The 27,007-nt window shown below is 40.4% G+C and overlaps 1 protein-coding gene across 4 annotated transcripts in view; it reads left to right on the top strand.

Annotated features, from left to right (window-relative positions):
• The window catches only part of TRAF3IP1 (TRAF3 interacting protein 1), a 47,010-nt gene extending 25,904 nt beyond the window's left edge, over window positions 1-21,106 (top strand). For 3 of the 4 annotated variants that reach the window (XM_067469867.1, XM_067469874.1, XM_067469870.1), the window contains 8 exons: window positions 2,365-2,385; window positions 4,093-4,186; window positions 5,446-5,529; window positions 8,464-8,578; window positions 9,609-9,645; window positions 12,169-12,242; window positions 15,115-15,338; window positions 18,921-21,106. In XM_067469867.1, coding sequence (XP_067325968.1) covers window positions 2,365-2,385; window positions 4,093-4,186; window positions 5,446-5,529; window positions 8,464-8,578; window positions 9,609-9,645; window positions 12,169-12,242; window positions 15,115-15,338; window positions 18,921-19,080 — 809 coding nt within the window. In that variant the 3' untranslated portion in view covers window positions 19,081-21,106. The remainder of the gene's footprint in view (window positions 1-2,364; window positions 2,386-4,092; window positions 4,187-5,445; window positions 5,530-8,463; window positions 8,579-9,608; window positions 9,646-12,168; window positions 12,243-15,114; window positions 15,339-18,920) is intronic. The other variant, XM_067469872.1, reaches the window with a different exon arrangement.
• The last annotated feature ends 5,901 nt before the right edge of the window (window positions 21,107-27,007 follow it).

The following is a 27,007-nucleotide window of genomic DNA, read 5'->3' on the forward strand; positions in this document are numbered from 1 at the left end:
TGCTCATTGGAGGGAAGGATACTAGAGACAAAGTTGAAGTCCTTTGGCCACATCATGAGGAGACAGGAAAGCCTAGAGAAGACAATTATGCTGGGGAAAGTGGAAGGCAAAAGGAAGAGGGGCCGACCAAGGGCAAGATGGATGGATTGCATCCTTGAAGTGACTGGACTGACCTTGAAGGAGCTGGGGGTGGTGACGGCTGACAGGGAGCTCTTGCGTGGACTGGTCCATGAGGTCACGAAGAGTCAGAGACGACTGAACGAATGAACAACAACAACAACAAAGTTAAACACATGCTTGTGTTACAATGCCTTTTAAGGAGTAGGTTGAAGAGACTGCTTTTCGCTAAAGTATGGAAACTAAAAGTAATCCCAAGCTTAGAAGAATGGTATATAAAAGTATTGGACATAATCCAAATGGACAGCCTCTCGCAGAGACTTAAAGGAACAAATAAGCATACAAACTGGTCGGGCTTTAAAGATTTCATCAAAACAAAAGAGGTTCCTTTGCAAATAGATCTGTCTAGCATCTGAAGAAAGAGACCATAAACATCTATGTTGTTGTGGAGACACAGAAGCAATAGGAGAGGAAGACTTCCAGAAGACTGACGGGAAGCTACCGCTTGCACTTCTCCCCCCTCCCCCTCCCCTTCCCATTTCCCCCCTCCTCCCATTGCAGCCACTCCCTCCTCCACTTCACCTATACCCCCCTTAACTTACCTTACCTTACCTTATCTACCCTACCCTACCTTATATACCCTACCCCTTGGATGTATATAGATAAAGACTCTAATAAAGATCATTTTAAAAAAAGAAGAAGAAGAGACTGCTTTGTGATCAAACCTAAGAACTGCCTAAATGTCAATATCAGACTACTTTGGAGTTTCTGTTCCAGTAATAAAAACTGATTTTTTTTCCCTACCTACCAACGGTTACCAGAAGAGTTGCCACATCTGTCTGCTATCACAAACATTTCAGGAAGTCTAATGACACTTCCAAGAGCGAAAAACTGACAAAGAAGCCTTTTTGTTTCAAGGCACTGCTGTTTTAAAGAAAAATGAGAAGTTAGTGATAGCAGCAGTCATTGTGTCTGATCATTGAACTGTTGCAGTGTTTGTTTGTTTATTTATTTATTTATTTATTTCGTGTACTTCTACCCCGCCCTTCTCAACCCCCAAGGGGGGACTCAGGACGGCTTACAAAAGGCACAGTTGGATGCCTACACGATAATACAGATAAAAATATATAGACAGCAATTAAAACAGTTATAACAGTTAAAAATCAATATATATCACAGTCAGTAAAACCAATCTCATGCTCAACATTCGCAACTCAGAGTCCATAACTTCATTCCACATTTTCCATTCCTATCAGTCGCCGTTGTCCTTTATTTATCTGCCAGATTGCCCAAACGCCTGGTCCCAAATCCATGTTTTTAAAAAATTCCTTCTAAAGGAAAGGAGGGATGACGATGATCTAATTTCCCTGGGGAGTGAATTCCACAGGTGAGGGGCCACCACCGAGAAGGCCCTGCTCCTCGTCCCCGCCAATCTCACTTGTGATAGAGGCGGGGCCGAGAGCAGGGCCTCCCCAGAAGATCTTAAGCTCCGAGGTGGGATGTAGAGGGAGATGTGTTCGGACAGATACGCTGGGCTGGAACCGTATAGGGTTTTGTAGGTCAAAACCAGCACTTTGAATTGTGCTCGGAACTGGATTGGCAGCCAGTGGAGCTGACATAGCAGAGGGGTGGTATGCTTCCTGTATGACGCTCCGGTGAGTAATCTGGCTGCCTCCCGCTGGACTAATTGAAGTTTCCGAACAGTCTTCAAAGGCAACCCCACGAAGAGCGTGTTGCATTAATCTATCCGGGAGGTATCAAGAGTGTGGACCACTGTAGCCAGATCCGACTTCCCAAGGTACGGGCGCAGCTGGCGCACAAGTTTTAATTGTGCAAAAGCTCTCCCGGCCATCGCTGAGACCTGGGGTTCAAGGCTCAGCGATGAGTACAGGATCACTCCCAAGCTGTGAACCTGCATCTTCAGGGGGAGCATAACCCCATCTAACACAGGCTGTAACCCTATGCCCTGTTCGGCCTTCCGACTGACCAGTAGGGCCTCTGTCTTGTCTGGATTCATGGATTCACAAATGATGTGGTGTTTTTCTGGGGATCACAATGAAACATTCTTGGGATAGACACACCTTCCCAAATCCCTTTTGCCCCTTTCCCTAAGATCCTCATCCTGACTGCAGAAAAGGTGGGCTTATCACTTTTAGCAGCTTTGTGGCAAGAACATTTTCTGCCACTGTTTTGCATACAAAAAACATTTCTAAATCTAAAAATAATTGGCATGTATTTCTCTTGCAGGTGAAACACTCAATGATGCAGGTAAAATTGATGATTAATTAATATATACCATAGCCTCTTAGAGTCGTGAATTTCCAAGCTAGCTGATGGCGGGGGGGGGGGGGTGTCTTTTTTTTACTAATATGCAAGGACTATATTTGTTTACATTTCTTTATTCCTTTCTTGGAAACACACCAGGGATCAACAGCGAGAGATTTGCAGACTGTCACCTGTCCCTAGATTACTAATTTGGGTAGCACTGCTTTACAGATATTTTAACTTTGCTAATATGGAACTTGGAAATAATAATCATCATCATCTTTATTTATACCCCACCACCATCTCCGCAAAGGGGACTTGGGGGGGCTAACATGAGGCCAAGCCCAAAAATACAATACAGCAAAATAAAATGCAAAGAAGCAAATTACATCAAAAAGTAATGTACAAGAGGTAAACAAGATAAAATATGCAATTGCAAAATAACATGATAAAATATAGAACACAGTGGGCGGGCCAAATGCACAGGATAAAATTGATAAAACACTAGTTGAGATAGTGGTGGGAGAAAGTGTTTCTGAGGGTGGAGCTCAGTGGGGTTAGACCTTCATTAAGGACAAGGGGAAACTATGGAAACAAGAAATCACTCCAACTAGAACACTAGGGGTACTAAGACTATTAGATATAATGAATATGGACATATTGACATATCAAATCTCATGCCACTCCCCAAATCCCAAATAGAAAACGGACTGGACACCCCTGAAATGTTTTTTGAAAAATGAGAATCTGGAAATAATAGTAGAAGAAGCTATTATGTGAAATACACAGAATGATTGAATTCAAACTTTAAAAGGACTAGCACTATATAAATAATTCTCTTTTACCTTTATCTTAGATATTAATTCTTCGAGGCGAAGATAGGAAGTACCAAATTTCTGTTCCACTCTTACTCTGTTTTAGGATTTTTTTTCTTTTCTTTTCTCTCTCTTCTTTTTTTAGAAGTTAGTTTATTTCTTTATTTCCCACTTTATTTCCCGCTTTTCTACACTCATGAAATGTTTCCCCTCTTTTATTGTATCACTACAGAATTTTTTTCTTCAGAATAATAATAATAATAATAATAATAATAATAATAATAGGATGAGGGGAAAGTGCATCATGAGGACGGAACTGTAGTTAGGTCAGAAAAATAGGATATAAGTTCACTTGCCAAAGGCACATCAGAAGAGCCAAGTTTTTAGATCTTTCTTAATAGCTGCCAGGGTAGGGGCTTGCCTAATCTCACTAGGTAGCGAGTTCCAAAGCCGAGGGGCCGCAGTGGAGAAGGCTCTCTCTCTTGTCCCCACCAGTTGTACTTGTGATGAAAGTGGGAGTGGGAGGAGGGCCTCCCCAGGGAATTGAAGAGATCATGCAGGTTTATGGAAGGAATTGCGGTCCCGAAGGTAGGCGGGTTCCAAACCATTCAGGGCTTTGTAGGTGATAACTTGCACCTTGAATTGGGATCAGAAGATGAATGGCAGCCATCTTGCTTTCTAGTTAGTTTAGAGAACTGCCTTATAATTGATTTGTTTATTATCACTTGGGGAGAGAATTACACATTGACATTGCTTTCCTGTGTAGTACTGGATTTAATTCTGTGATCTAGTAAAGAATTAAGTCAAATTAACTTCATTAGGGCTGTAAAATATTTTATATGCATTTGATGTAGAGTCTTCAAACTCTAGATAACAAAATGGTTTTCTTTAACAGAAGGTGATGCCCTTCACATTGCTGCCTCTGAAAAAATAGTTGTTTCTGAGAATAATGAAATTGCTAATGAATCTCCTACCCAGGTCGCCCAAAGGTGGGTCAGTGTGTCTTTTTTTTCTCATGAAATGCATATTGATTTAATTATTAAAGGATAGATCCACTGTCAAATAGTGACATATGGTGGAATTGGGTGGAAACAAATCCCTTCTCCAATATACATCCCCTGAAGCAGTTCCAATGTGATTGCAAATACAATTTTGGATTATACCTTAAGGCTGAAGAGTTGAGATAACAATCATATTTAAGCACTGAAGTGGCACTTTTTCATCAAAAAAAGTCAGGTATGCAAACAGAAGTAGGGCCCTGTCCTACCAAAATTCACTATATTTCATCCCCAATTATTGCACAATCATTAAAATCAATACACTTTCATAGAATCGTAGAGTTGGAAGACCTCATGGGCCATCCAGTCCAACCCCCTGCCAAGAAGCAGGAATATTGCACTCAAATCACCCCTGACAGATTGCCATCCAGCCTCTGTTTAAAAGCCTCCAAAGAAGGAGCCTCCATCACACTCCGGGGCAGAGAGTTCCACTGCTGAACGGCTCTCACAGTCAGGAAGTTCTTCCTCGTGTTCAGATGGAATCTCCTCTTGTAGTTTGAAGCCATTGTTCCGCGTCCTAGTCTCCAAGGAAGCAGAAAACAAGCTTGCTCCCTCCTCGCTGTGGCTTCCTCTCACATATTTATACATGGCTATCATATCTCCTCTCAGCCTTCTCTTCTTCAGGCTAAACATGTCCAGCTCCCTAAGCCGCTCCTCATAGGGCTTGTTCTCCAGACACTTGATCATTTTAGTTGCCCTTCTCTGGACACATTCCAGCTTGTCAATATCTCTCTTGAATTGTGGTGCCCAGAATTGGACACAATATTCCAGGTGTGGTCTAACCAAAGCAGAATAGAGGGGTAGCATTACTTCCCTGGACCTAGACACTATGCTCCTATTGATGCAGGCCAAAATCCCATTGGCCTTTTTTGCCACCACATCACATTGTTGGCTCATGTTTAACTTGTTGTCCACGAGGACTCCCAAGATCTTTTTCCCACATACTGCTCTCAAGCCAGGCATCCCCCATTCTGTATCTTTGCATTTCATTTTCCCTGAAACTTTAATGTCCTGAAGTTTGATTGGATTTTTTCTTTGTGTATTTCTTAGTTTAAAAATAAAGTTTTTTGTTATTCTCGTAACTGCTCTTTATAGAAGAGCAAAGAATCAGGTTTAAAATTATAGTGTTTGTGAAATTAATTCAAATTATCTGTGTAAATGATTGAAACACCTTTTATTCTACATCACAGAAGACTACCACGACCAAGCAGTGCAAGACCAGCTCCCCCTCGGATAAAACGCCAAGAAAGTACGGATATTATAGTGCCAGAAAGGTAAGGACAGCATCTCTGCATTATGAAAAGGCATCTTAACAGTTTTTTGGTTTTTTGTCATCTCAGGAGCGAATTGAGAAATTGCAAGTCGCTTCTGGTGTGAGAGAATTGGTCATATGCAGGACGTTGCCCAGGGGACACCCAGATGTTTTGATGTTTTATCATCCTTGTGGGAGGCTTCTCTCATGTCTCCGCATGAGGAGCTGGAGCTGATAGAGGGAGCTCATCTGCGTCTCCCCGGATTCGAACCTGCGACCTGTCGGTCTTCAGTCCTGCTGGCACAGGGGTTTAACCCACTGCACCACTGCACTTAACAATGCTAATGTATCATTCCCTAGTTTTCTTTATAACTAAATTAAGTCTGTCTGGTTTGCTTCAGTATTTGGTATTATTTTTTAAACACACTATACACAGAAAAGCACATTTTTACAAGACCCAAAAAAGGAAATTCTGCAAGAAATGGATAAAGATTTTCTGTTTCAGAATATTGTGAACTATTTTAAACTACCCCATATACTCATGTATAAATCTAGAAATTTTAGTATAAAAATCAAACTTAAAAACTATGTTGACTAATTCATGGGTCAATGTGAGTAGTCTACCTCATCTCTTATGAAAGGAAACATCCCATTCTCTGAGTAAAGTGGCAAAAGACAAGTGTTTATTGCATCCTGAGATAACCTAGAAGAAGCCTCTACTCTTCCCACTTCTGGCTTTTATGAATGCCTGGGTGGGGAAATAAGGGTAGTGGGGGCCAAGGTCACCTGGTTCTGAGTCAGGAGTGGTACTTTCCCCTCTCTGCAAAATGACCCTCAACTTATCCATGGATCATATAAAAACCTATGAATTTGGATCCCCAAGCCTGCCTTTGGCTTAGACATGAGTATGTAGGATCATATTGTTATTATGCCAGTTCACGCTTTTATATATAAGAGAGAAATAATACACTATATAACAACATTTTTTAAAAAATCTGTACCTGGTTTAAAAGTGTTATTTCCTGTTTTATTGTGCGGTACTTAATTTGAAAGTACGTAGTTGTTACACTTCAGAAACTTTCCTTTTTGTGGCTGCCACAAACTGTGTTAAATTGAATTGGAATAAGATAATCATTGAAAAACTATAGAAAAATGTACCATAGGATGCCCCACAAAAACAAAGTTTTTGTAGTTTAATAAACTTTTTTCACGTTTTTATGATAGAACCAGTTAGAAAATGGCATTTATAACCCAGGAACAAAAATAGTGTAACATGGCGTAATATTTGTGAATTGTTTTCAACTGTTTTATCACATAAAATATTCCTGATACAGAAAATATTTTCAGATTGTGCAGAAATATGGTTTGGTTACTGAATCAACATATTTTTAACAAAAAGGGCCAAAACCTATACTTCAGAATAATTATTTTTCTTCTTCGTGGTCTCTGTGAATCACACAACTTTGTATTCTGTGCCTGCGCAGAGCCTCTTCAGAACCTTCTAGAATCACTGGGCAGAAAAATTTTGGTGGGAACCACCCACTCTCCCAAGTGCATAAAAGGCCCAGTTGTCATTCTGCAGCTGAATTCAAGATCCTTCACTCAGTACAAGCTTGTAATTTTCCCGTGCTTTTTCTACTTACAAAACTATTCAGATCACTAACTTTAGGTTAGTAGTTGTTTCTCAGGATAAAATTCTCTGAGTTGTTTCTCAGGATAAAAGTCTGAGACTCTTTGCCCTCCGCGTATTGTTGCCTCCCTTGTCTTTTCAACTATTGGGCCTTTGTGAGTACCCAGGCATCGCAGTCTCCTATGAAATAGCCTCCACCAGATTTAAGAGATGTGAACAATGTAATGAGAAACTCCCAGACACAGATGGACACTCGAAGTGCTCAATGTATCTCAAAGAGTGTCACTAAGTCCAATCTTGTATTCACTGCTGAGTTTTACGCTTCAGGCAAGGAAACATCAGGAGGCCAGGCTGTACCAACAAGCACTCTCTCCTCCATTTTTTGATGTCAAATTTGGCTATAAAGTTGAGGTTGATGCTAAAACCCTCAACTTCAAAGTCATTGGCCTTGTCAATGAAGGTGGTCTTAAAACATTCATCTGAGAAGGAGACTGCTTCCCATTTGAAGAAAACTACATTGAAAGAGATTATTCCTTCTCCGGAGAAGCCAGCCATAAGACAAAGAAGAAAATGATGATGTCCTCATCCTATAGTGAAGTGCCTTCACTAGTAGTTGAGACTGAACCACCTGCAACCCAAATCACTCCAGTTGAGCAGTCCCCAATAGTTTTGCCTCTGCAGGGTATGCCACACAACACACTGTAATGTAGAGGATGTGGATCCTCTTTTTGCTTGAAATATTGTGCTACCCCCACCACACCCCTCCAGATTTTAATTGCGAGATGTGAAGATTGGATAACCCTTCTTGTTTTGGTGGCAACCAGACATTTTATGCAGTGGGGGGAGAGTGGACAGGATTACCACCAAAAATGTTCTGCCTAGTGATTCTAGAAGGTTCTGAAGAATACACAGGATACCCAGTTGTGTGAATTTATAGATGACTATTTGAAGAAATCCAGTTACAGGTAAACACAGACTTCAGTGTAGTCCACTGAGCTAATGTAGCTGTTTGGGAAAAATTGGGATGAGGTGGGAGCGTTTTTGTTGTGAGCATTGGGTCCCGTACAATATCTCTCTTTATACTCACTCTCTCCTGGTCATTGTGAATGGTAGCTTGATTTTCCATCCCATTTTGATTTATATTTTTGCATCTTGATGTCAAATTTGAAATTGTTCTTTCAATAAATGAAGAGCATTTTTACTAAAAATGACAAAAAATGTTATTTTTTACCAACTCACTTTTATTAAATAGATCTCCATGTTAATCAATGATCACTGATTGTAAGATTATTATTTATTTCTCTTTCTCACCTTGATTTCTTTTAGAAATGGTAGTGCCAAAGTAGTGTCAAATGTAATTATAGATAAAGAAGATGAGGAGGATGACCAGTTTGTAGTAGAGGCAGCACCGCAGCTACCTGAAATAACAGAAATTACAACGGTTGGTTAATTAAGCTTTTAATTCACATATAAAATAGCTGTGTACCATTCTGTTTCTTCCCTTGTATGAATCCAGTAAATTGATTTTCACTTAACTTATGAATAATGCAACTAATCTAGAAATGGAAACATCCCCTAGCTCAGTTAGTTGAGGGATGTCTTCTGGTATGAACCATCATTTCCAAACCTCTTGGCTTATTCCTTCTAATTGGCATTCTTATAGAATCATATGATCATAGAGTTGGAAGAGAACTCGTGGGCCATCCAGTCCAACCCCATGCCAAGAAGGAGGACAATTACGTTCAAAGCACCCCCAACAGATGGCCATCCAGTCTGTGTTTAAAAGCCTCCAAAGAAGGAGCCTCCACCATGCTTTGGTGCGGAGAGCTCCACTGCTTAACAGCTCTCACAGTTAGGATGTTCTTCCTAATGTTCAGGTGGAATCTCCTTTCCTGTAGTTTAAGCCTTTGCTCCATGTCCTAGTCTCCAGGGCAGCAGAAAACAAGCTTGGTCCCTCCTCCCTTTGACTTCCTCTCACATATTTATACATAGCTATCATTTCTCCTCTCAGTCTTCTCTTCTGCAGGCTAAACATGCCCAGCTCTATAAGCCGCTCCTCATAGGGCTTATTCTCCATACCCTTAATCATTTTAGTCGCCCTCCTCTGGACACATTCCAGCTTGTCAGTGTTATGTTCTGAGCTAGATACATGAAAAGGCATGCCATGGGGCTTTCATTTGTACCATGTATTAGAAGAATCTTATTGACTGGATTTCACTGATTTATATTCTGCCTGAATTGACACATTCAGAGACTGGAGAAATGTCCTTTTTGTTATTTCTCAGGGGCAAAATAGACATTTTTGTTTGTAAAATGCAACAGTTTTCTTCAAAACGAACAGAACAATGTAGTCATCTTTTGTAGGGCAGAGCACCAATTCCATACCTTTATGTGCAACAAGCCCCCGCACTCTTTTAAGTCATGGTAACACAAAGCTTCTTTTCATTTTCTCTTCAATTGCTCTCACTTAGGAGGCAACAGTTGAGTTGGATGGCGATGAGAAGCATGGTGAGTATTTTTGTTTCACCTAGTGTTGTGTTCCCCCTCTTAGGCTTCCTGTCCATTAATCATAACTAATTTTGCAAAGCAGTGAAACTTGATCAAGATAGAATCCCCTCATCTCGCCTCTATCTTTCTTTTCCTACATAAATACCATTTTAAGTGTATTTATTGTATTTTAATTGTTTTTATCAGACTGTTATTATTTAATTGGTTTTTAACTTTTGTATTGCACTTTTTAAACACGTTTAGTGTGAATTTTTAGCCACCTTGAGTCTCCACAGGGAGAAAGATGGAGTATAAATAAAGATAATAACAACAACAACAATACTTGATTCCATCCAAATCCATCAGTCTTATCACTGTAGATATTCTTTCCCTGCTAGCTTCCCCCCTCATTGTTTTATTTATTTATTTATTTATTTATTCCTTGGGGGGGGGAGGGGCTGATGCCAACAATCAAACAATCGCAGTACACACAATTAACATTAAGCAAACCAACAAGATTATAAAAATACATTAAAATATTGACCATTAAGTATTAAAACACAACCAAGCCTAAGTCCCCAAATCCAAATCATAATCCAAAGTTCCAGTCCATTCATTGACAGTTCTCATAAGTCATTGCAGTTGCTGCTTGGTCAGCTGCCCGAATGCTTGATCCCAAAGTCAAACTTTAAGATTTTTTTCTAAAGGAGAGGAGAGAGGGAGTCACCCTAATTTCACTGGGGAGTGTGTTTTCTTGCCATCTGCTTGCCTTCTTTGACTTAAGATTACATCTGTTGAAGGCTTTCATGGCCAGAATCACTGGGTTGTTGTAGGTTTTTGGGGGCTATATGGCCATGTTCTAGAGGCATTCTCTCCTGACATTTTGCCTGCATCTTTGGCAAGCATCATCAGATGTAGTGAGGTCTGTTGGAACTAGGAAAATGGGTTCATATATCTGTGGAATGACCAGGGTGGGACAAAGAACCCTTGTCTGCTAGAACTAGGTGTGAATGTTTCAACTGACCACCTTGATTAACATTTGATGGCCTGGCAGTGCCTGGGGCAATGTTTTGTTGAGAGGTGATTAGATGTCCTTAATTGTTTCCTATCTGTTGTTTTGCTGTTGTAATTTTAGAGTTTTTTTTAATACTGGTAACCACATTTTGCTCATTTTCATGGTTTCCTCCTTTCTGTTGAAATTGTCCATGTGCTTGTGGATTTCAATTACTTCACTGTGTAGTCTGACATGGTGGTTGTGAGAGTGGTCCAGCAATTCTGTGTTCTCAAATAATATGCTGTGTCCAGGTTGGTTCATCAGGTGCTCTGCTATGGCTGACTTCTCTGGCTGAAGTAGTCTGCAGTGCCTTTCATGTTCCTTGATTCGTGTTTGGGCAATGCTGCGTTTGGTGGTCCCTGTGTAGACCTGTCCACAGCTGCATGGTATACGGTAGACTCCTGCATAAGTGACAGGACCCCTGGTGGTTTTTTGGTGTGGCTTGTTAGTGCCTGAGGGAATCTTTTGTTGAGAGGTGATTAGCTGTCCCTGATTGTTTCCTCTGAATGTTCACAGTGCAATTTGTTCTTCTTGAATTTGTGGAGAGAATTGTTATTATTATTATTATCATCTGTATCCCATATTTTCTCTAAAAACAGAGACTCAAAATGATGCACAATGAATGCAATTTAAAATCTAAAAATATGCAAACATTAAAATAGAATCAAAATATTAACAGTATTAAAATATAGTTAATAAACCTATTCATAGCTAAAACCAAAACACCCCTGACTTGATATTAAAAACTTCTTTCTTTAATAGCCCGCCTGAATAGAAAGGTTTTGTGATCCAGTCAAAACACAACTTTATGAGACAGATCCTTTTTTCTTCCCCAGCTTCCTTACAATTATCTGTATTTCTTACAGTCTGCTCCATCTGTTTGGAGCAATAAACTGCACTGAATATGGAAATTCCCTCCCAATTTTGGGCAACTTTCTCTTCACATTGGTCTACTGTAAGACACATTCCATGATTATCTATAAGGGCCACCTGACTCTCTAGAGAGGTTTTGGGGATGGGGAGGCAATAGGCTTCTGACGAAGGAAGAAAGATCTGTTGCATAGAGTTACTCTCTGTCTGCACAGTGCTGGATTTATGTATTTATTTATTTATTTGCTTCTTATATATCCCGCCTTTCTCACACCAGTAGAGGGACTCAAGGCCGCTTACGACTCTAGCAAGATTCAATGCCACTTAAAACATAGTCATAAAAACTATGTATATACTATAGATTTCACACATTGAAGCTTGACACAATCTCACTTAGCTTCTCTTCAATCTAAAACAGTTAAGGAAATTATTTTACATGGTTCCTATTCATTATTATCATTCAGTAGCCATAAGTGCATCATATTGGCACTAGGAAAAATCAATTCAATGCAGTATGTTATGCAGAATAAAACTATTTCAACCAGCCCAAACTGAGTTGCTTGTTTGTATTTTCAGATAGAACCCTTTGAAATTAATACATTAATGTTTTTGTTTCACAGGGGGGCTTGTCAAAAAAATATTGGAAACAAAGAAGGATTATGAGTTATCACAGTTGCCAAAATCTACTGAGAAGGTAAAATGCTAATGGTGTTCACACAACTTGAGCAAGTCAAGTTCTTAGCTGCTTATTTTTAATGTCTGTAATCCAACCCTCTTTTTTGCATCATTGTGTCATTGGTCTCTCGCAAAAAAAACAAGTGTTTCATATTGAGTCTTTGCTCTAAAGAAGGTACACTTTTAGTGACCACTTATAAAACCACTTGCTAGGTACTATCAGATTATATGGAGTTCTTCTGACCGACCACCTGTCCAGTTGCTATGTCATAAATGACACTTCTAGTGCTGGTTCAACTATCCTTGACCCTGTAAAGTTTACAAAGTCCTCACTTGTTTACTTAATCATGGAGGAATCAATGACTTCATGTGTTATTTATTTTTATAGCACTATGTGAAGTTGATTAGTCTGAGAAACAGTGACTGGTTCATAATTTACCAGGGGAGATACATGGCAAAAAGGAATTTAAGCTCAGGTCTCTGTGAGATATTCATAAACAAAGCACCAAAGAGACATCAAGAAGCTGGAAGAGGACATGTTGTTTTTTGATGTAGATCATTGACCCTCAATCCTCAGGCCTCCAGATACTTTGGACTTCCATTTCCAACAATCCCTAGTCAATATTGACTGGGAATCCTGAAAGATGAAGCCCAAAGCAGCTGAAGGACTAGAGGTTAAAGAACTACTGGTTTAAATCTTTCATTCTTATACATTTATGAAGAAGGCATATTCGAGAAGCCTCTGGAAAGTGGATTTGCAAATATAGTTCAGTGGGTTGTTGTAGGTTTTTCCGGGCTATATGGCCATGTTCTAGAGGCATTTTCTCCTGATGTTTTGGCTGCATCTATGGCAAGCATCCTCAGAGGTAGTGAGGTCTGTTTGGCGCTGCGTTTGGTGGTCCCTGTGTAAACTTGTCCACAGCTGCATGGTACACGGTAGACTCCTGCAGAGGTGAGAGGATCCCTCTTGTCCTTTGCTGAACGTAGCATTTGTTGGATTTTCTTGGTGGGTCTGTAGGTGGTGTGTATGTTGTGTTTCCTCATCAGCTTCCCTATGTGGTCAGTGGTTGATGTATGGGAACCACTGACCGCATAGGGAAGCTGATGAGGAATCAAAAATTACAACAGCAAAACAACAGAGAGTAAACAATCAGGCACATCAAATCACTCTCAACAAAAGATCCCCCCCAGGCACTTCCAAGCCATTAAATGCTAATCAAGGTGGTCAGTTGAAACATTCACACCTAGCTCCAGCAGACAAAAGTCCTTTATTATTTATTTATTTTATTATTTATTTCTTGCATTTATTAACCGCCGCTCTCAGCCCTAGGGCGACTCGTGGCGGTGTACAATACAAAAAAGACACTTTACAAAGCAATCAGGACAACAAACTAACATCACTAATACACAACATTTAAATTACACTAAAAATCCGCTGCGTCATATTATGGAATCATAATCAATCTCGTAGTCGTAAATTCATTCCGGTTGTCATTTCCAGTAACATAGCACTCAGTTGAAAGCCTGCTCGAAGAGCCACGTCTTCAGGCCCTTACGAAAGGCCATGAGGGAGGGCGCCTGTCTGATGTCAGCAGGGAGGGAGTTCCACAGCCGGGGGGCCACCACCGAGAAGGCCCTCTCTCTCGTCCCCGCCAGACGTGCCTGTGAGGCAGGCGGGATCGAGAGAAGGGCCTCCCCAGATGATCTCAAGGTCCTCGTGGGCTCGTAGGCCGAGATGCGGTCCGTAAGGTATTTTGGGCCGGAACCGTTTAGGGCTTTGTAGGATAACACCAGCACCTTAAATTGGGCCCGGTAGCAAATCGGCAGCCAGTGGAGCTGGAACAACAAGGGCGTTGTGTGCTCCCTGCGTCCTGCTCCTGTTAACAACATGGCTGCCGCGCGCTGGACGAGCTGAAGCTTCCGGGCCGTCTTTAAGGGCAGCCCCACGTAGAGAGCGTTGCAGTAGTCAAGACGGGATGTGACCAGAGCGTGTACCACCGTGGCCAAGTCAGACTTCTTTGTCCCACCCTGGTCATTCCACAGATATATAAACCCATTTTCCTACTTCCAACAGACCTCACTACCTCTGAGGATGCTTGCCATAGATGCAGGCGAAACGTCAGGAGAAAATGCCTCTAGAACATGGCCATATAGCCCCAAAAAACCTACAACAACCCAGTGATTCCGGCCATGAAAGCCTTCGACAATACAAATTTCGTTTGGTTGTAGAATTTTTTTCTAGTATTAAAATTTTGTTTAATTTGTAAGCTAGTTAGTGACTGCTAAAATATATTTTCCAGTGGTCCCTTTTGCATTCAGATACACCTGAACCAAGACACCATTCACAGAAAGAATCAACAAACAAACAAAAAAACCCTGGAAATTTGGGTTACGGCAAGGTGAACATGTATGCACTTTGCATGAAAATACCCTTGCAAGTAATTGTATGTAAAATAAGGTTTTTGAAAAGAATACTTCTGATATAAAAAAAATGGCAGCTCTCACATGGAGTTCTTTCTGGGAATGATTCCTTTTTTGTGTGTGTGAGTGGGACAAATGTGAACAATGAGAGTACCCCAAGTCTGTTTGATTTACTTTCAGCTGTCCAAATATATTTCCATGAAGAGCTTATCTCACCCTTGGGTTTCTTTTAGATCACATTAGAACTCTACGAGGATTAAACAATAGTTTAATGGCTGTGTCTTAACATGGTCATTTTCTTTCCTTTTTTTTCTTTTCATGCTGTCCCAATATATGCTAATACAGGGTTAGTCAAAATGCATAGGCCAATAAGCCATTCAATTGAATGGCTTATGTATATCTCCCCCTTTTGCTGCTTCCATCACCTTCATTTCTCACTGTTTGTTTTTTTTTAAAAAAACAACAATTAGGAAAAGCCACTTCTATCAGAAGTGACAAGGAAGAAGGAAAAGGACATAGTAGCAAAAGAAATGGATAAGTTTCGTGGATCAATTCAAGCCCTTTGTCGGAGTGCTCTTCCTCTTGGAAAAATTATGGACTACATACAGGAGGATGTAGATGCCATGAAAACTGAGCTCCAGATATGGCAGAATGAAAACAAACAGCTTGAAGAGGCTCTGCAGAAGGAGCAAAGGTGAGGATGAGGAGAAATGTATCTCATCCCTGTATGGGATCTCTCCAAAGAAAATCGGAATTGGATAATATTTTGGAGAAGGGGAACAAGGCACTCATTTCCAGATTATAAGAATACATCTTAGAACACAATTTAGAAGATAATTGAATAAGAACAGTGATGATTCCATGGGCTAAAGACTTAGGGAAAAATATTGATTTAGAATAAAACAGGAATATTTATGGAAAAGAGGTTTTAAGTTTTCACTAGCTGGATCTATCAGAGAAAATGTGTACAAAATCTATATATATATAAATGCTCTGTGCATAATGAGTACCTTAAAAACAAAAGAACCAATGAACGAAATCACACCACATTTGGCAACAAAACATCTCACTACACAAGGAGTGACCATCACTCAAAAAATTATGATTTTGTCATTTGGGAGTTGTAGTTGCTGGGATTTATAGTTCACCTATAATCAAAGAGCGTTCTGAACTCCACCAACAATGGAACTGAACCAAACTTGGCACACAAGACTCCCATGACCAATAGAAAATACTAGCAGCATTTGGTGGGAATTGACCTTGAGTTTGGGAGTTGTAGTTCACCTACATCCAGAGAGCACTGTGGATTCAAACTTGGCACAAATATTCCATATGCCCAAATATGAACACAGATGGAGTTTGGGGGAAATAGACCTTGACATTTGGGAGTTGTAGTTACTGGGATTTATGGTTCACCTACAATCAAAGAGCATTCTGAATGAACACCACCAGTGACAGAACTGGGGCAAACCCCCATGACCAACAGAAAATACTTAAGGCCATCCAGTCCAACTCCCTTCACCAGGGCAATCAAACTTAATCAAAACCCTCCTGACAGAGAGCCATTCAGCCATAGATATAGATAGATTGATATGATTCACCCACAGAGAGATAAATTATTATAGATTTGAAAGGGACTCCTAAAGATGGACAATGATATGTTGCATGTTCCAGAGTAGGCAAACCAGACAATCTCTACGTCAACACTGTCAAAGAAACATCAAGAAATACCGTTTACCCACAAGCATAAAGGCATTACATATATTAGAAACCAACACTTCCTAATAACTTTATTTTCCATATCACCAGACTGGGCCACAGCAACACGTGGCAGGGGACGGCTAGTGTTTTATATAAATTATATAATTCCTGAGGTGATAGCTTTCAATAAACAAATCCCACTAGGGAAAATGCTGGAAATGCAAAACACATAAAGGTACTCTCTACCATGCTTAGTGTACTTGTTGGCTGGTGCAAACCTTTTGGGAAAATGTAAATAATCTAGAAATGGAAACATCCCCCAGCTCAGTTCTTTGAGGGATGTCTTCTGGGATGAACCATCATTTCCAAACCTCTTTGCTTATTCCTTCCAATTGGCATGCTTATAGAATCATAGAGTTGGAAAAGACCTCTTGGGCCATCCAATCCAACCCCATGCCAAGAAGCAGGACAATTGCGTTCAAAGCACCCCCAACAGATGGCCATCCAGCCTCTGTTTAAAAGCCTCCAAAGAAGGAGCCTCCACCACACTTTGGGGTAGGGGGTTCCACTGCTGAACAGCTCTCACAGCTAGAAAGTTCTTCCTATTGTTCAGGTGGAATCTCCTTTTCTGTAGTTTGAAGCCATTGCTCCATGTCCAAGTCTACAGGGCAGCAGAAAACAATAAATAAAATAATTACAAAAAAGGCTTAAGAAAAACCCAGAAAGGTGTCCCTTAGGTTTTATGGAAGTATTAGTCAAGAAGATGTCAAAAATTGTCAATGCAGTGTTGTTGCTACAAGATTAATAATAGCAAAACCATGGAAGGGGGGAAAAAAGTTACTGATAAAGGACTGGAGAGGAAATTTAATTCAGATGGCCAAGTTCTCCAATGGTATTTTGGGGAGAAAATAATAAAGATTTTGCTAGGAAATGTAGTCTAGCATTTGAATATGTAGAAAGGAAGACAAGTGTAGACTTTAAATTAGCAAGGAGAATTTATTAATAAAAAGATAAGGGTAGGTTTTTATGAGGTACTAGGTTCACACTGAGTGGTATTGAAAGTCATGGGTGGTGGTTTACAGGTGGGGGGGGGAGAGGGTGGGTTTAGTGGTAAGATGTATTTGCACTATGTGTATCTATTTTTTCCCTCTTTCCTTTGCATTCTGTATACCACCTTTACACAATAAAAATACTTTAAAAAAGACCTTTCTGTTCCAGCAGCCATTTGGGAGAGGATGAGGAGCACACCCTGGGGAGGTTGTGAAGGGAGTTGAGTATTGAATATTAGAAGTCTTGAATATTAGAAGTGCCTCCTCCTATGTTTCAGGCAGTATAGAAGGAGTTCTGAGATGTGGTTCTGAGATGCCTCAACTGCTTTGTAAGGAAAGCATTTAGAAGAGTCCTGACCTTTCTAATTCCCAGGATAGACCATTGCTCCTCCAAGGCTTATATGACCAGTCGTCTCATATGCCGGAATATACAGTATATATAATTTGAATACTCTACAAGCTGAAATAAATGTACCTATCACTGAACAATAAGAAAATTAACTACTAAAAAAATGTAGATTGGGTGGTAGCCAGTTAGGCCTGCCATCATCATGATTGATAACTCATATTTTATATTACATTTTATAATACAATAGTGTGAGGAGAAAAGACAAAATAGAATCATAGCATCATAAAATCATAGAGTTAGAAGAGACCTCATGGGCCATGCAGTCCAACCCCCTGCCAAGAAGCAGGAATATTGCATTCAAATCACCCCTGACAGATGGCCATCCAGCCTCTGTTTAAAAGCTTCCAAAGAAGGAGCCTCCACCACACTCCGGGGCAGAGAGTTCCACTGCTGAATGGCTCTCATAGTCAGGAAGTTCTTCCTCAAGTTCAGATGGAATCTCCTTTCTTGTAGTTTGAAGCCATTATTCCACGTCCTAGACTCCAGGGAAGCAGAAAACAAGCTTGCTACCTCCTCCCTGTGGCTTCCTCTCACATATTTATACATGGCTATCTCCTCTCAGCCTTCTCTTCTTCAGGTTAAACATGCCCAGCTCCTTAAGCCGCTCCTCATAGGGCTTGTTCTCCAGACCCTTGATCATTTTAGTCGCCCTCCTCTGGACACATTCCAGCTTGTCAACATCTCCCTTCAATTGTGCCCAGAATTGGACACAATATTCCAGGTGTGGCCTAACCAAGGCAGAATAAAGGGGTAGCATGACTTCCCTGGATCTAGACACTATGCTCCTATTGATGCAGGCCAAAATCCCATTGGCTTTTTTTGTCGCCACATCACATTGGAGGATATTTAGATTTATACTGTATGAGTATTTTTATTGTATCTTAACTTTTAATATATATCCATGACACAAATGTTTAATTGTTTTTAATTGTTACATTGGCCATGTGTTCAAATGTTTTGAGTTGTGTTGTGTAAAACGGCTTGAGTCCCATGGGAAACACAGAAGGGATTCCCCCCCCCCCCCCCCCACCGCATAGACCATCATCTGATGTAGTTACATGTCCAAAATTGGGTTCACCAGGTGTAATCATGTGCTGCTTGTTTCTTTCTCTCTTAGTATCACAGACAGTGTTGTGGAGCCCTTGAAAGCAGAACTTGCGGAGTTGGATCAGTTGATCAAAGACGAACAAGACAGGATTTGTGCGAAAAGGGCAAACATTTTAAAGAATGAGGAGAGAATTCAGAAGATGATTCATAATATCAATTCAAGAAGGTGAAGACAGGGATAAAAAAACAAAATTACATTGTGTGCAAATAAAACTGTTGCATACAACAGTACATACAATTTCAAGTTAATTTATTCACATGATTGTGTATGGCCTTGGAAGATTGACATAGTTTGGGTGAAATTTGCCATTCATTCAGGTTAAAAAAACACTCAGTACAAAATATTATATTTAACCTATTGTGGTAGGTTTTCTGGTCTTTTTGGCAGAGATTATGGCCTGCATCATTTCATACCAGTATCCCATGTGAACAAGCTTTATTTCTCCTAGAATCTACGGCATTTTTGATATTCTGTTGCTGTATAAAATGTATGAAGTTTGGTGAGCTTATAGTGGGCAAGAACACATCCTCATCTTGGCAAAGGAAAATGAGTAAAGGGTTCCTGCAAATCAAGTCCTGAAATACTGTTTACATGTGTTTCCTTACGTCACACGACATGAAAGATAATCTAAAAGAAAGTTTGATTATAATTGCATGGCCTTTGTGTCCTTTGAAATAAATTGGTTTAATTACTTCCTTATTTTATGATTTTAAGTAGTATCAGCTGTATGTGGATATGCTTAAGCATTTAAGACATATATTCAGGGAGGACGTCCAGGTTTTGCTACTGAAGGGTCCCTACTGAAACACATTCCCACAGCTTCATATATATTGAACACCCTTCAGAGCCATTCGATGCGTACAATTCCCAGAATTGTACAAGATAAGGGATAACCTCCCTTTTTAGCTTCAGAAATTCCCTGCCATGGTGTTTCAGCATAATTCTTGAAGTGCCTCCTCCTATGTTTCAGGCAGTATAGAAGGAATATATGTTGAGATGTGGTTCTGAGATGCCTCAACTGCTTTGTAAGGAAAGCATTTAGAAGAGTCCTGACCTTCCTAATTCCCAGGGATAGACCATTGTTCCTCCATTGTTCCTCTGGATGCCTCCAAAGTGTAGTGTGCGCTATGACTATCACCGAGCTTGGAATTTCGAAGAAGGAAGGATGGAAGCTCAGCTTTTTGGTGTTGTACTTGCATAGTTCAGTTGCATTTTTCCCCTTCACTTCTCAACTTGTCATGCTTTCTAGGAGGGGATGGGCAAAGATACTGTGACAGGTGAATTTGGGGGGCCCTGCTAATGGATTTCGAAGTAGTGAGTCCCATCCAACATGAATACACATATTGAGTGTAACCTGAAAGTCTCTCTGTTCTTTCAAAGCTATGTCATTGTTTCAGTCAGGCGTAATTTCTTCCCTTTTCTTTTACATTAAGAAACCTTATTGTCTTCCCATTTGCAAATGGATCATCTCAGTTGTCAATAATATTACATTTATTGTGGGTTGAGTATGGTTTACTAGATATGATGTAGGAGAAAAGTGGTTTTGAAACTTCAGTTCTTGGGTCACTCAGTAATATAAGAACATGGCTTTCTGCAATATTTCAGGTAGTTATTTACATGGGTCAATTTAGTATCCTAACATCGTGAACAAAGCAGTTTCTTGGAAGCATTGGATTTTAGTTTGAGTAAATAACTTTGCTTAGGATAGCTGCCTAAGCCTTTGCTGAGCAGTGTATGATTTGGTTATAAGTATGCTGGCAGGTAAAGTTTTAAAGCTTTCCACTAACTTGAACTCTTGTGACTTTTCTAAAACGTTATCCCAGATTTCCTATCACAGTTGTTTCGACAAACATGTCAAAGGAAGCACAACGGGGTATGTTTAGTATATGAATATAATGAATTCATTTTTAATAAAATATCAGTTTGAGATCCAGGGAAACAGATTTTTTTTAAAAAGCTGCTCAAGTTACAGTCTTCTCAAAATGCACATTATAGTCCACGTGTGACTTAATTCCATTGTTGATAGCTCCCATAGAGTTTTTCTGTGAATCCATATAAAGGGTTAGGCCAGTTTGTTTTACAAGAATCCAACATAGCCTCTCAGTGAGTAAAAAAAATGTACAGCATAATATAATTTGTATTATAACTTTTATTTTTATTTTTATATGAAATAATTAAATGATCTATTTTTTAAATAGTGGTTGGATTGTACAGTTATTTTGGGGGAAAAATCAATAAAATAAAAAAAACCAACTGTCTGTTTTATATATTACTGTTGTGAAGTATCTAAAGAAAAGGGGCAGGCAAAGTGAACACGGGAATGCAAACACCAAGTAGAAGATTTTCCAGTGGGGACCATTTTCAGTATTGCTGCAATGCTAGAAATTTGAGGGGCAAAGCAAAATTAATTCATTTTGCCACCCAAAAACTACACTCTTGAGTGGATATACACCCCTAAACACATATTGAATGCTAACAGACTCAGTTCTATTCTACCCTGTGCTGAATTTCTATGGTTCACAATGTTATGCATTCTGATTTTGTATCCCTAGTCAACATGGCACTTCTACTTTCCTGATTTTAATCAATGCTATGAAGATGATAAAATATTTACGATCTGCATACTTTCTTTTTTGCAGTACACATTTAAAACCAATTCAAGCTGTGACAAAGTTCATGAACAAAGCAAAACAAGAACACACTGGAAATAATTTAAATAACCAAGTTTAAAATGTGTTTTAAAAGCCAAGATGGAATGAGTACCATTTGTAATTCTGGGGGGAATAAATTCCACAATTTAAGATTTATGCAGAAGGAAACCCTTCCCTGCGTGCCTCTGGATAGAAGTATCTGCGTGGATTTATTACTACATTTTAATTTAACGGCTTTATGTTGCCATATAAAAACATCAGAGTTATTGCACTTGGAACCACCCCGTAACCATAGTTCTTTGGACAAAGTACAAAAGAATATGAGACAAATCATAAAACCAAGCTAAAATCAGCAACAGAGTAAAGAATTGGGAGATGGAGTAGGGGAGGACCAAAATGGAATGAAGTTCAACAGAGATCAATATAAAGTTTGACAAGATGATAGTCTTTTTAAAATATGCAAAAAGTTTCTTAGTGCATCACAAGTGTATGTTGGCATTGAATTTTTGCCATTAGTATGTTATAAACTGCCTCGAGACCTCCCAGGGGTGAGGTATCTAAATAATAATAATAATATTATAATAATAATAACAAACCTTTATTTGTACCCTGCTAACATCTCCCAAAGAACTCGGTGCGGCTTACAAGAGGCCCAACACAACAAAAATAACAGCATCACAAATACAGTACAACAAAATAACTCATAAAACAGCAATAAACATTAAAACAATAGCCAATAACATTAGACAGTAACACCATGACACATTTAAAACTAAGGCCGGGCCAATGTAATGATTAAAAAATATTAAAATGCTGGGCATGGCAGGTGAAATAGATAGGTTTTTGGAGATAGATGCAATGTGCAGACTATCTTAAATCTCTAGTAAAGTGCATTTGGGACATGATGCTTGGAGTTTCCTATTCTGGGAAGGCACACTGGAACAATACAGTAAATCTATACAATACAGTAAATATATATAAATAAAAATGTAATGTTCGTTTGTGGGATTAACATAACTCAAAAACCACTGGATGAACTGACACCAAATTTGGACACAAGACACCTAACAACCCAATCTATGTCCGTCACTCAAAAACATTGATTTTGTCACTTGGGAGTTGTAGTTGCTGGAATTTATAGTTCACCTACCATCAAAGAGCATTCTGAACTCCACCAATGATGGAATGGAACCAATCTTGGCACACAGAACTCTAATGACCAACAGAGAATACTGGAAGAGTTTGGTGGACATCGACCTTTTGAAGTTGTAGTTTACCTACATCCAGAGAGCACTGTGGACTCAAACAATGATGGACCTGGACCAAACTCTACACGAATATTCAATATGCCCAAATGTGAACACTGGTGGAGTTTGGGGAAAATAGAATCTTGACATTTTGGAGTTGTCGTTGCTGGGATTTGTAGTTCACCTACAATCACAGAGCATTATGAACCCCACCGACAATAGAATTGGGCCAAACCTCCCACAGAGAACCCCCATGACCACCAGAGTGGGCCACAGCAATGCATGGCAGGGGACAGCTAGTAAATAAATAAATAAAGTAAGTGAAGGATGAGTCAATCATGAGGTGCGCTGGCAAAAGGGGACATACAGTTCTTGATGGGTTAATCAAAGTATAGTGTTCACACTGTTGAGAATGTGTGTACAGGCCTTGAAATCACCTATTGACCTATAATGACCCTAAAGTTATCCTTATCTTCAATTTCAATTTATGAAGTCTTCACAGTGCTGATATTTACACCACAGGAAAGACATTGTGTAGGCTTCATTCATATAGGTATTAATAATTCAACCCTGCCAGCAATATTTCATTTCAAAGCTGCTAAAATTCAAAGCCCACGTAAAAGAAGTAACTTTAAGGATGGTGTTATGTCATATGTGATTCCTATGACGTGTTTTATTCAAACCCTCCATTTAGAAGAGATGTGAATGCTGCTGCCAGCCATTTCTGGAATAAAGGTGCTCATGGATTTGTAGGGCATGTGCCACTCGGATATTTACTACAAGAAATGAAATGGATATTCCCCAGGCTTAGGTCATGGTACAGCTTTCCCGATTTAGACTTAGCTGGGCAAAACTCCAAGGATATTCTTCTGTCAAAACCTGAATCAAGAGGCCTCTGCCATGCCAGCTGGCAGATAAAGACGCCACCCCTGGCAGTGCAACTATTGCACTAGGCTCCAGCAATCATCTTTCCTGAACATAAGCAGACTGACGATATGGCTGGGGAAATTGCAATAGGTTTATCTTGGACTCAAGAAGGTTCCCTTTGATTGATTCATTCGCAGGAAACACCTGCTTCTCCGACTCTTACATGCCAATATGGAGTCTGTCAGCTGGTGACTTCTGCAGGAGAATACACAAGTTAATGGAATATTTTAGCCAAGTGTCTTCTATTTTGGGACAGGGATCCAGCTGCAGTTTGGAACAGGTTATGACTTATTTTAGCTCAGTTTGAAGCTGTGCACTGCAGCCTTCTGTTCAACATGTCTCAACCTGCTTCATATATACATGTGTTTGGTAAAAAAAATTTACATACCGCTACCCCAAAACTGGATTTATAGAATCATAGAATCAAAGAGTTGGAAGGGACCTCATGGGCCATCCTGTCCAACCCCCTGCCAAGAAGCCGGAATATTGCATTCAAATCACCCCTGACAGATGGCCATCCAGCCTCTGTTTAAAAGCTTCCACCACACTCTGGGGCAGAGAGTTCCACTGCTGAACAGCTCTCACAGTCAGAAAGTTCTTTCTCATGTTCAGATGGAATCTCCTCTCTTGTAGTTTGAAGCCATTGTTCCGCGTCCTAGTCTCCATGGAAGCAGTAAACAAGCTTGCTCCCTCCTCCCTGTGGCTTCCTCTCACATATTTATACATGGCTATCATATCTCCTCTCAGCCTTCTCTTCTTCAGGCTAAACATGCCCAGCTCCTTAAGCTGCTCCTCATAGGGATTGTTCTCGAGACCCTTGATCATTTTAGTTGGCTTCTGGAGATATTCCCGCTTGTCAAGATCTCTCTTCAATTGTTGGGCCCAGAATTATATGCCCTGGCTCACCTGGATGGTGTCCTGGGAGTTGTTGTAGTTTGAAGCCACTCTTCCGCGTCCTAGTCTCCAGAGCAGCCGAAAACAAGTTGGCTCCCTCCTCCCTGTGACTTCCTCTCACGTATTTGTACATGTGTCCTCTCAGCCTTCTCTTCTTCAGGCTGAACATGCTCATAGGGATTGTTCTCCAGACGCTTGATCATTTTAGTCGGCTTCTGGAGACATTCCAGCTTGTCAAGATCTCTCTTCAATTGTAGGGCCCAGAATTATATGCCCTGGCTCACTTGGATGGCATCCTGGGAGTTGTAGTTTGAAGCCACTCTTGAAGTCACCAGAAGCCAACTAAAATTATCAAGCGTCTGGAGAACAATCCCTATGAGGAGCGGCTTGAAGAGCTGGGCATGTTTAGCCTGAAGAAGAGAAGGCTGAGAGGACACATGTACAAATACGTGAGATGAAGTCATAGGGAGGAGGGAGCGAGCTTGTTTTTGGCTGCCCTGGAGACTAGGACGCTTGATCATTTTAGTCGGCTTCTGGTGACATTCCAGCTTGTCAAGATCTCTCTTCAATTGTTTAAGGACATGTCAGTGTCCAACACAGGCATTTTCATCGCATAGCATGCAAAGTTGTCTTTGGGACAGAAATTGGCCCCTTCGAGACAACCGCCCTTTCCAATGCGGTTGTATTGCCAACGGATGCGCATTGGGGGTCTGCTTCGGTTCAAAGAGGTTGTCGAAACGGGAGAGAAGAGGGTTTAGAAGGGGTAACACTTGGGCATGGTAAGGGAAAGGACCCGATCTATGCCAAAATTGGGACGATGGAGCAAGAACAGAATGAATGGGAGAATGAATGCCTTTTAGACTCCTCCCGCTCAATATTATAAGATCCTGGGATCTCTAGTTTGGGGAGGAAGCCTTACAAAGTTCATGGGAATCGCCAAAGCTTTGGGAAAGCCCTTTAAAAGTCCCCACTCAAAACCATAACGGATCCACTGCCACCCCTGAGACAGAAATTGAGAAAATAAATTCTGTTCCTGGTTCCAAAGTGTTACTTCCTGTTTACTTGTGTGATGCTGACTTAGAAAGTCCTTGTCACACTCTGGAAACTTTGTTTTTGTGGCTGCCACAAACTATGTTGAATTGGTTGAGATTCGTATACAAACTAGAGCAAAAAGTGCTGCAGGATGTGCCGCAAAAAACAAAGTTTGTAAGGTTTTTTTTTTTTGGGCTATATGGCCATGTTCTAGTGGCATTCTCTCATGACATTTTGCCTGCATCTGTGGCAAGCATCCTCAGAAGTTTGGGCAGTTTGAGACACTTTTCCCCAGGTTTTTTTTGTTATGACAGAACTGGCTAGGAAATGACATTTCTAACCCAGGAATAAAACTCTTGTTACATAGTGTAATTGTCATCGAGGCCCCCGCCTTTAAGTTGGTCTGACACGCAGCGGAGAGTTCCGCAGTCCCTAGAAGCCACAATTGGGACAAACTGATGAAATGCGCCCCAACAGACAGCTCAAACAGGGACTGCACTTAGCCTCTATGCCTTTCTATCACTTCCCCCCAAGCCCTAACATTGTAACTATTCCCCTAATAAAGATACTTGAAATTGCAACCTTTTAACTTTCTAGCTTGATACTTTGTGTCTCTTCTTGCCTGAACTATCAAATTGCATGAAATTAACCTTTTCCAGGCTCTGGGGGACCGCAAGCCTGGCCGGAATGTCTCTCTGGCATTCCGGGGACGCCGAATCCACACCGCTTGTAACCATGGATACGGAGTTTTTCCTTTCAGATCTCGGTATCCACAAAATCACAAAATGGCAGATTGGCTCCATTTTAATGTCTTATTTTTCTGTATGAAATTCTAAACCTATCTGCTATCTCACTTTTCTTGTTTTGGACCCCTACGCTCGGGAAATAACCTCTCAAATTTTGAGAATATATTTTATTAGAAACAGCTGATTGTCAAAAATGCCGGTTCCATGGCTGCTGCCTCATCGCTCCTCGCTGCCTCTCGCCTCTGCCAAGCTCTGGACCCGGGGACATGATACGGTTCCCCCATGGGACTTCGGGAAGAGCCTACCCAGGGGGCCCGGACCTTGGGAGGAGATTCTAGTTCTCCAAGGACCCAAATGTGAATCCATTGCAGCACAGCCGGAGTTCCATCTGCCAGCCTTTGCAAAGATCATGGACTTTCTGTTGCCTGTTTGAAACTTCAGAAAACACCATTTCCCCATGAACTTTCTCCAGAGACACTGGACTCAAAGGCCCCAGATGAAATTAAATCTTTTTTATTAAATATACTTGGGATGTGGGACAAGGATGGGACAAGGATGGGGTTTGTTGCTATGAAATGTTTATGATTTGAATGTGTATA

This window comes from Anolis sagrei, chromosome 1 (genome assembly GCF_037176765.1).
Source record: "Anolis sagrei isolate rAnoSag1 chromosome 1, rAnoSag1.mat, whole genome shotgun sequence".
Classification (NCBI taxonomy): Eukaryota; Metazoa; Chordata; class Lepidosauria; order Squamata; family Dactyloidae; genus Anolis; species Anolis sagrei.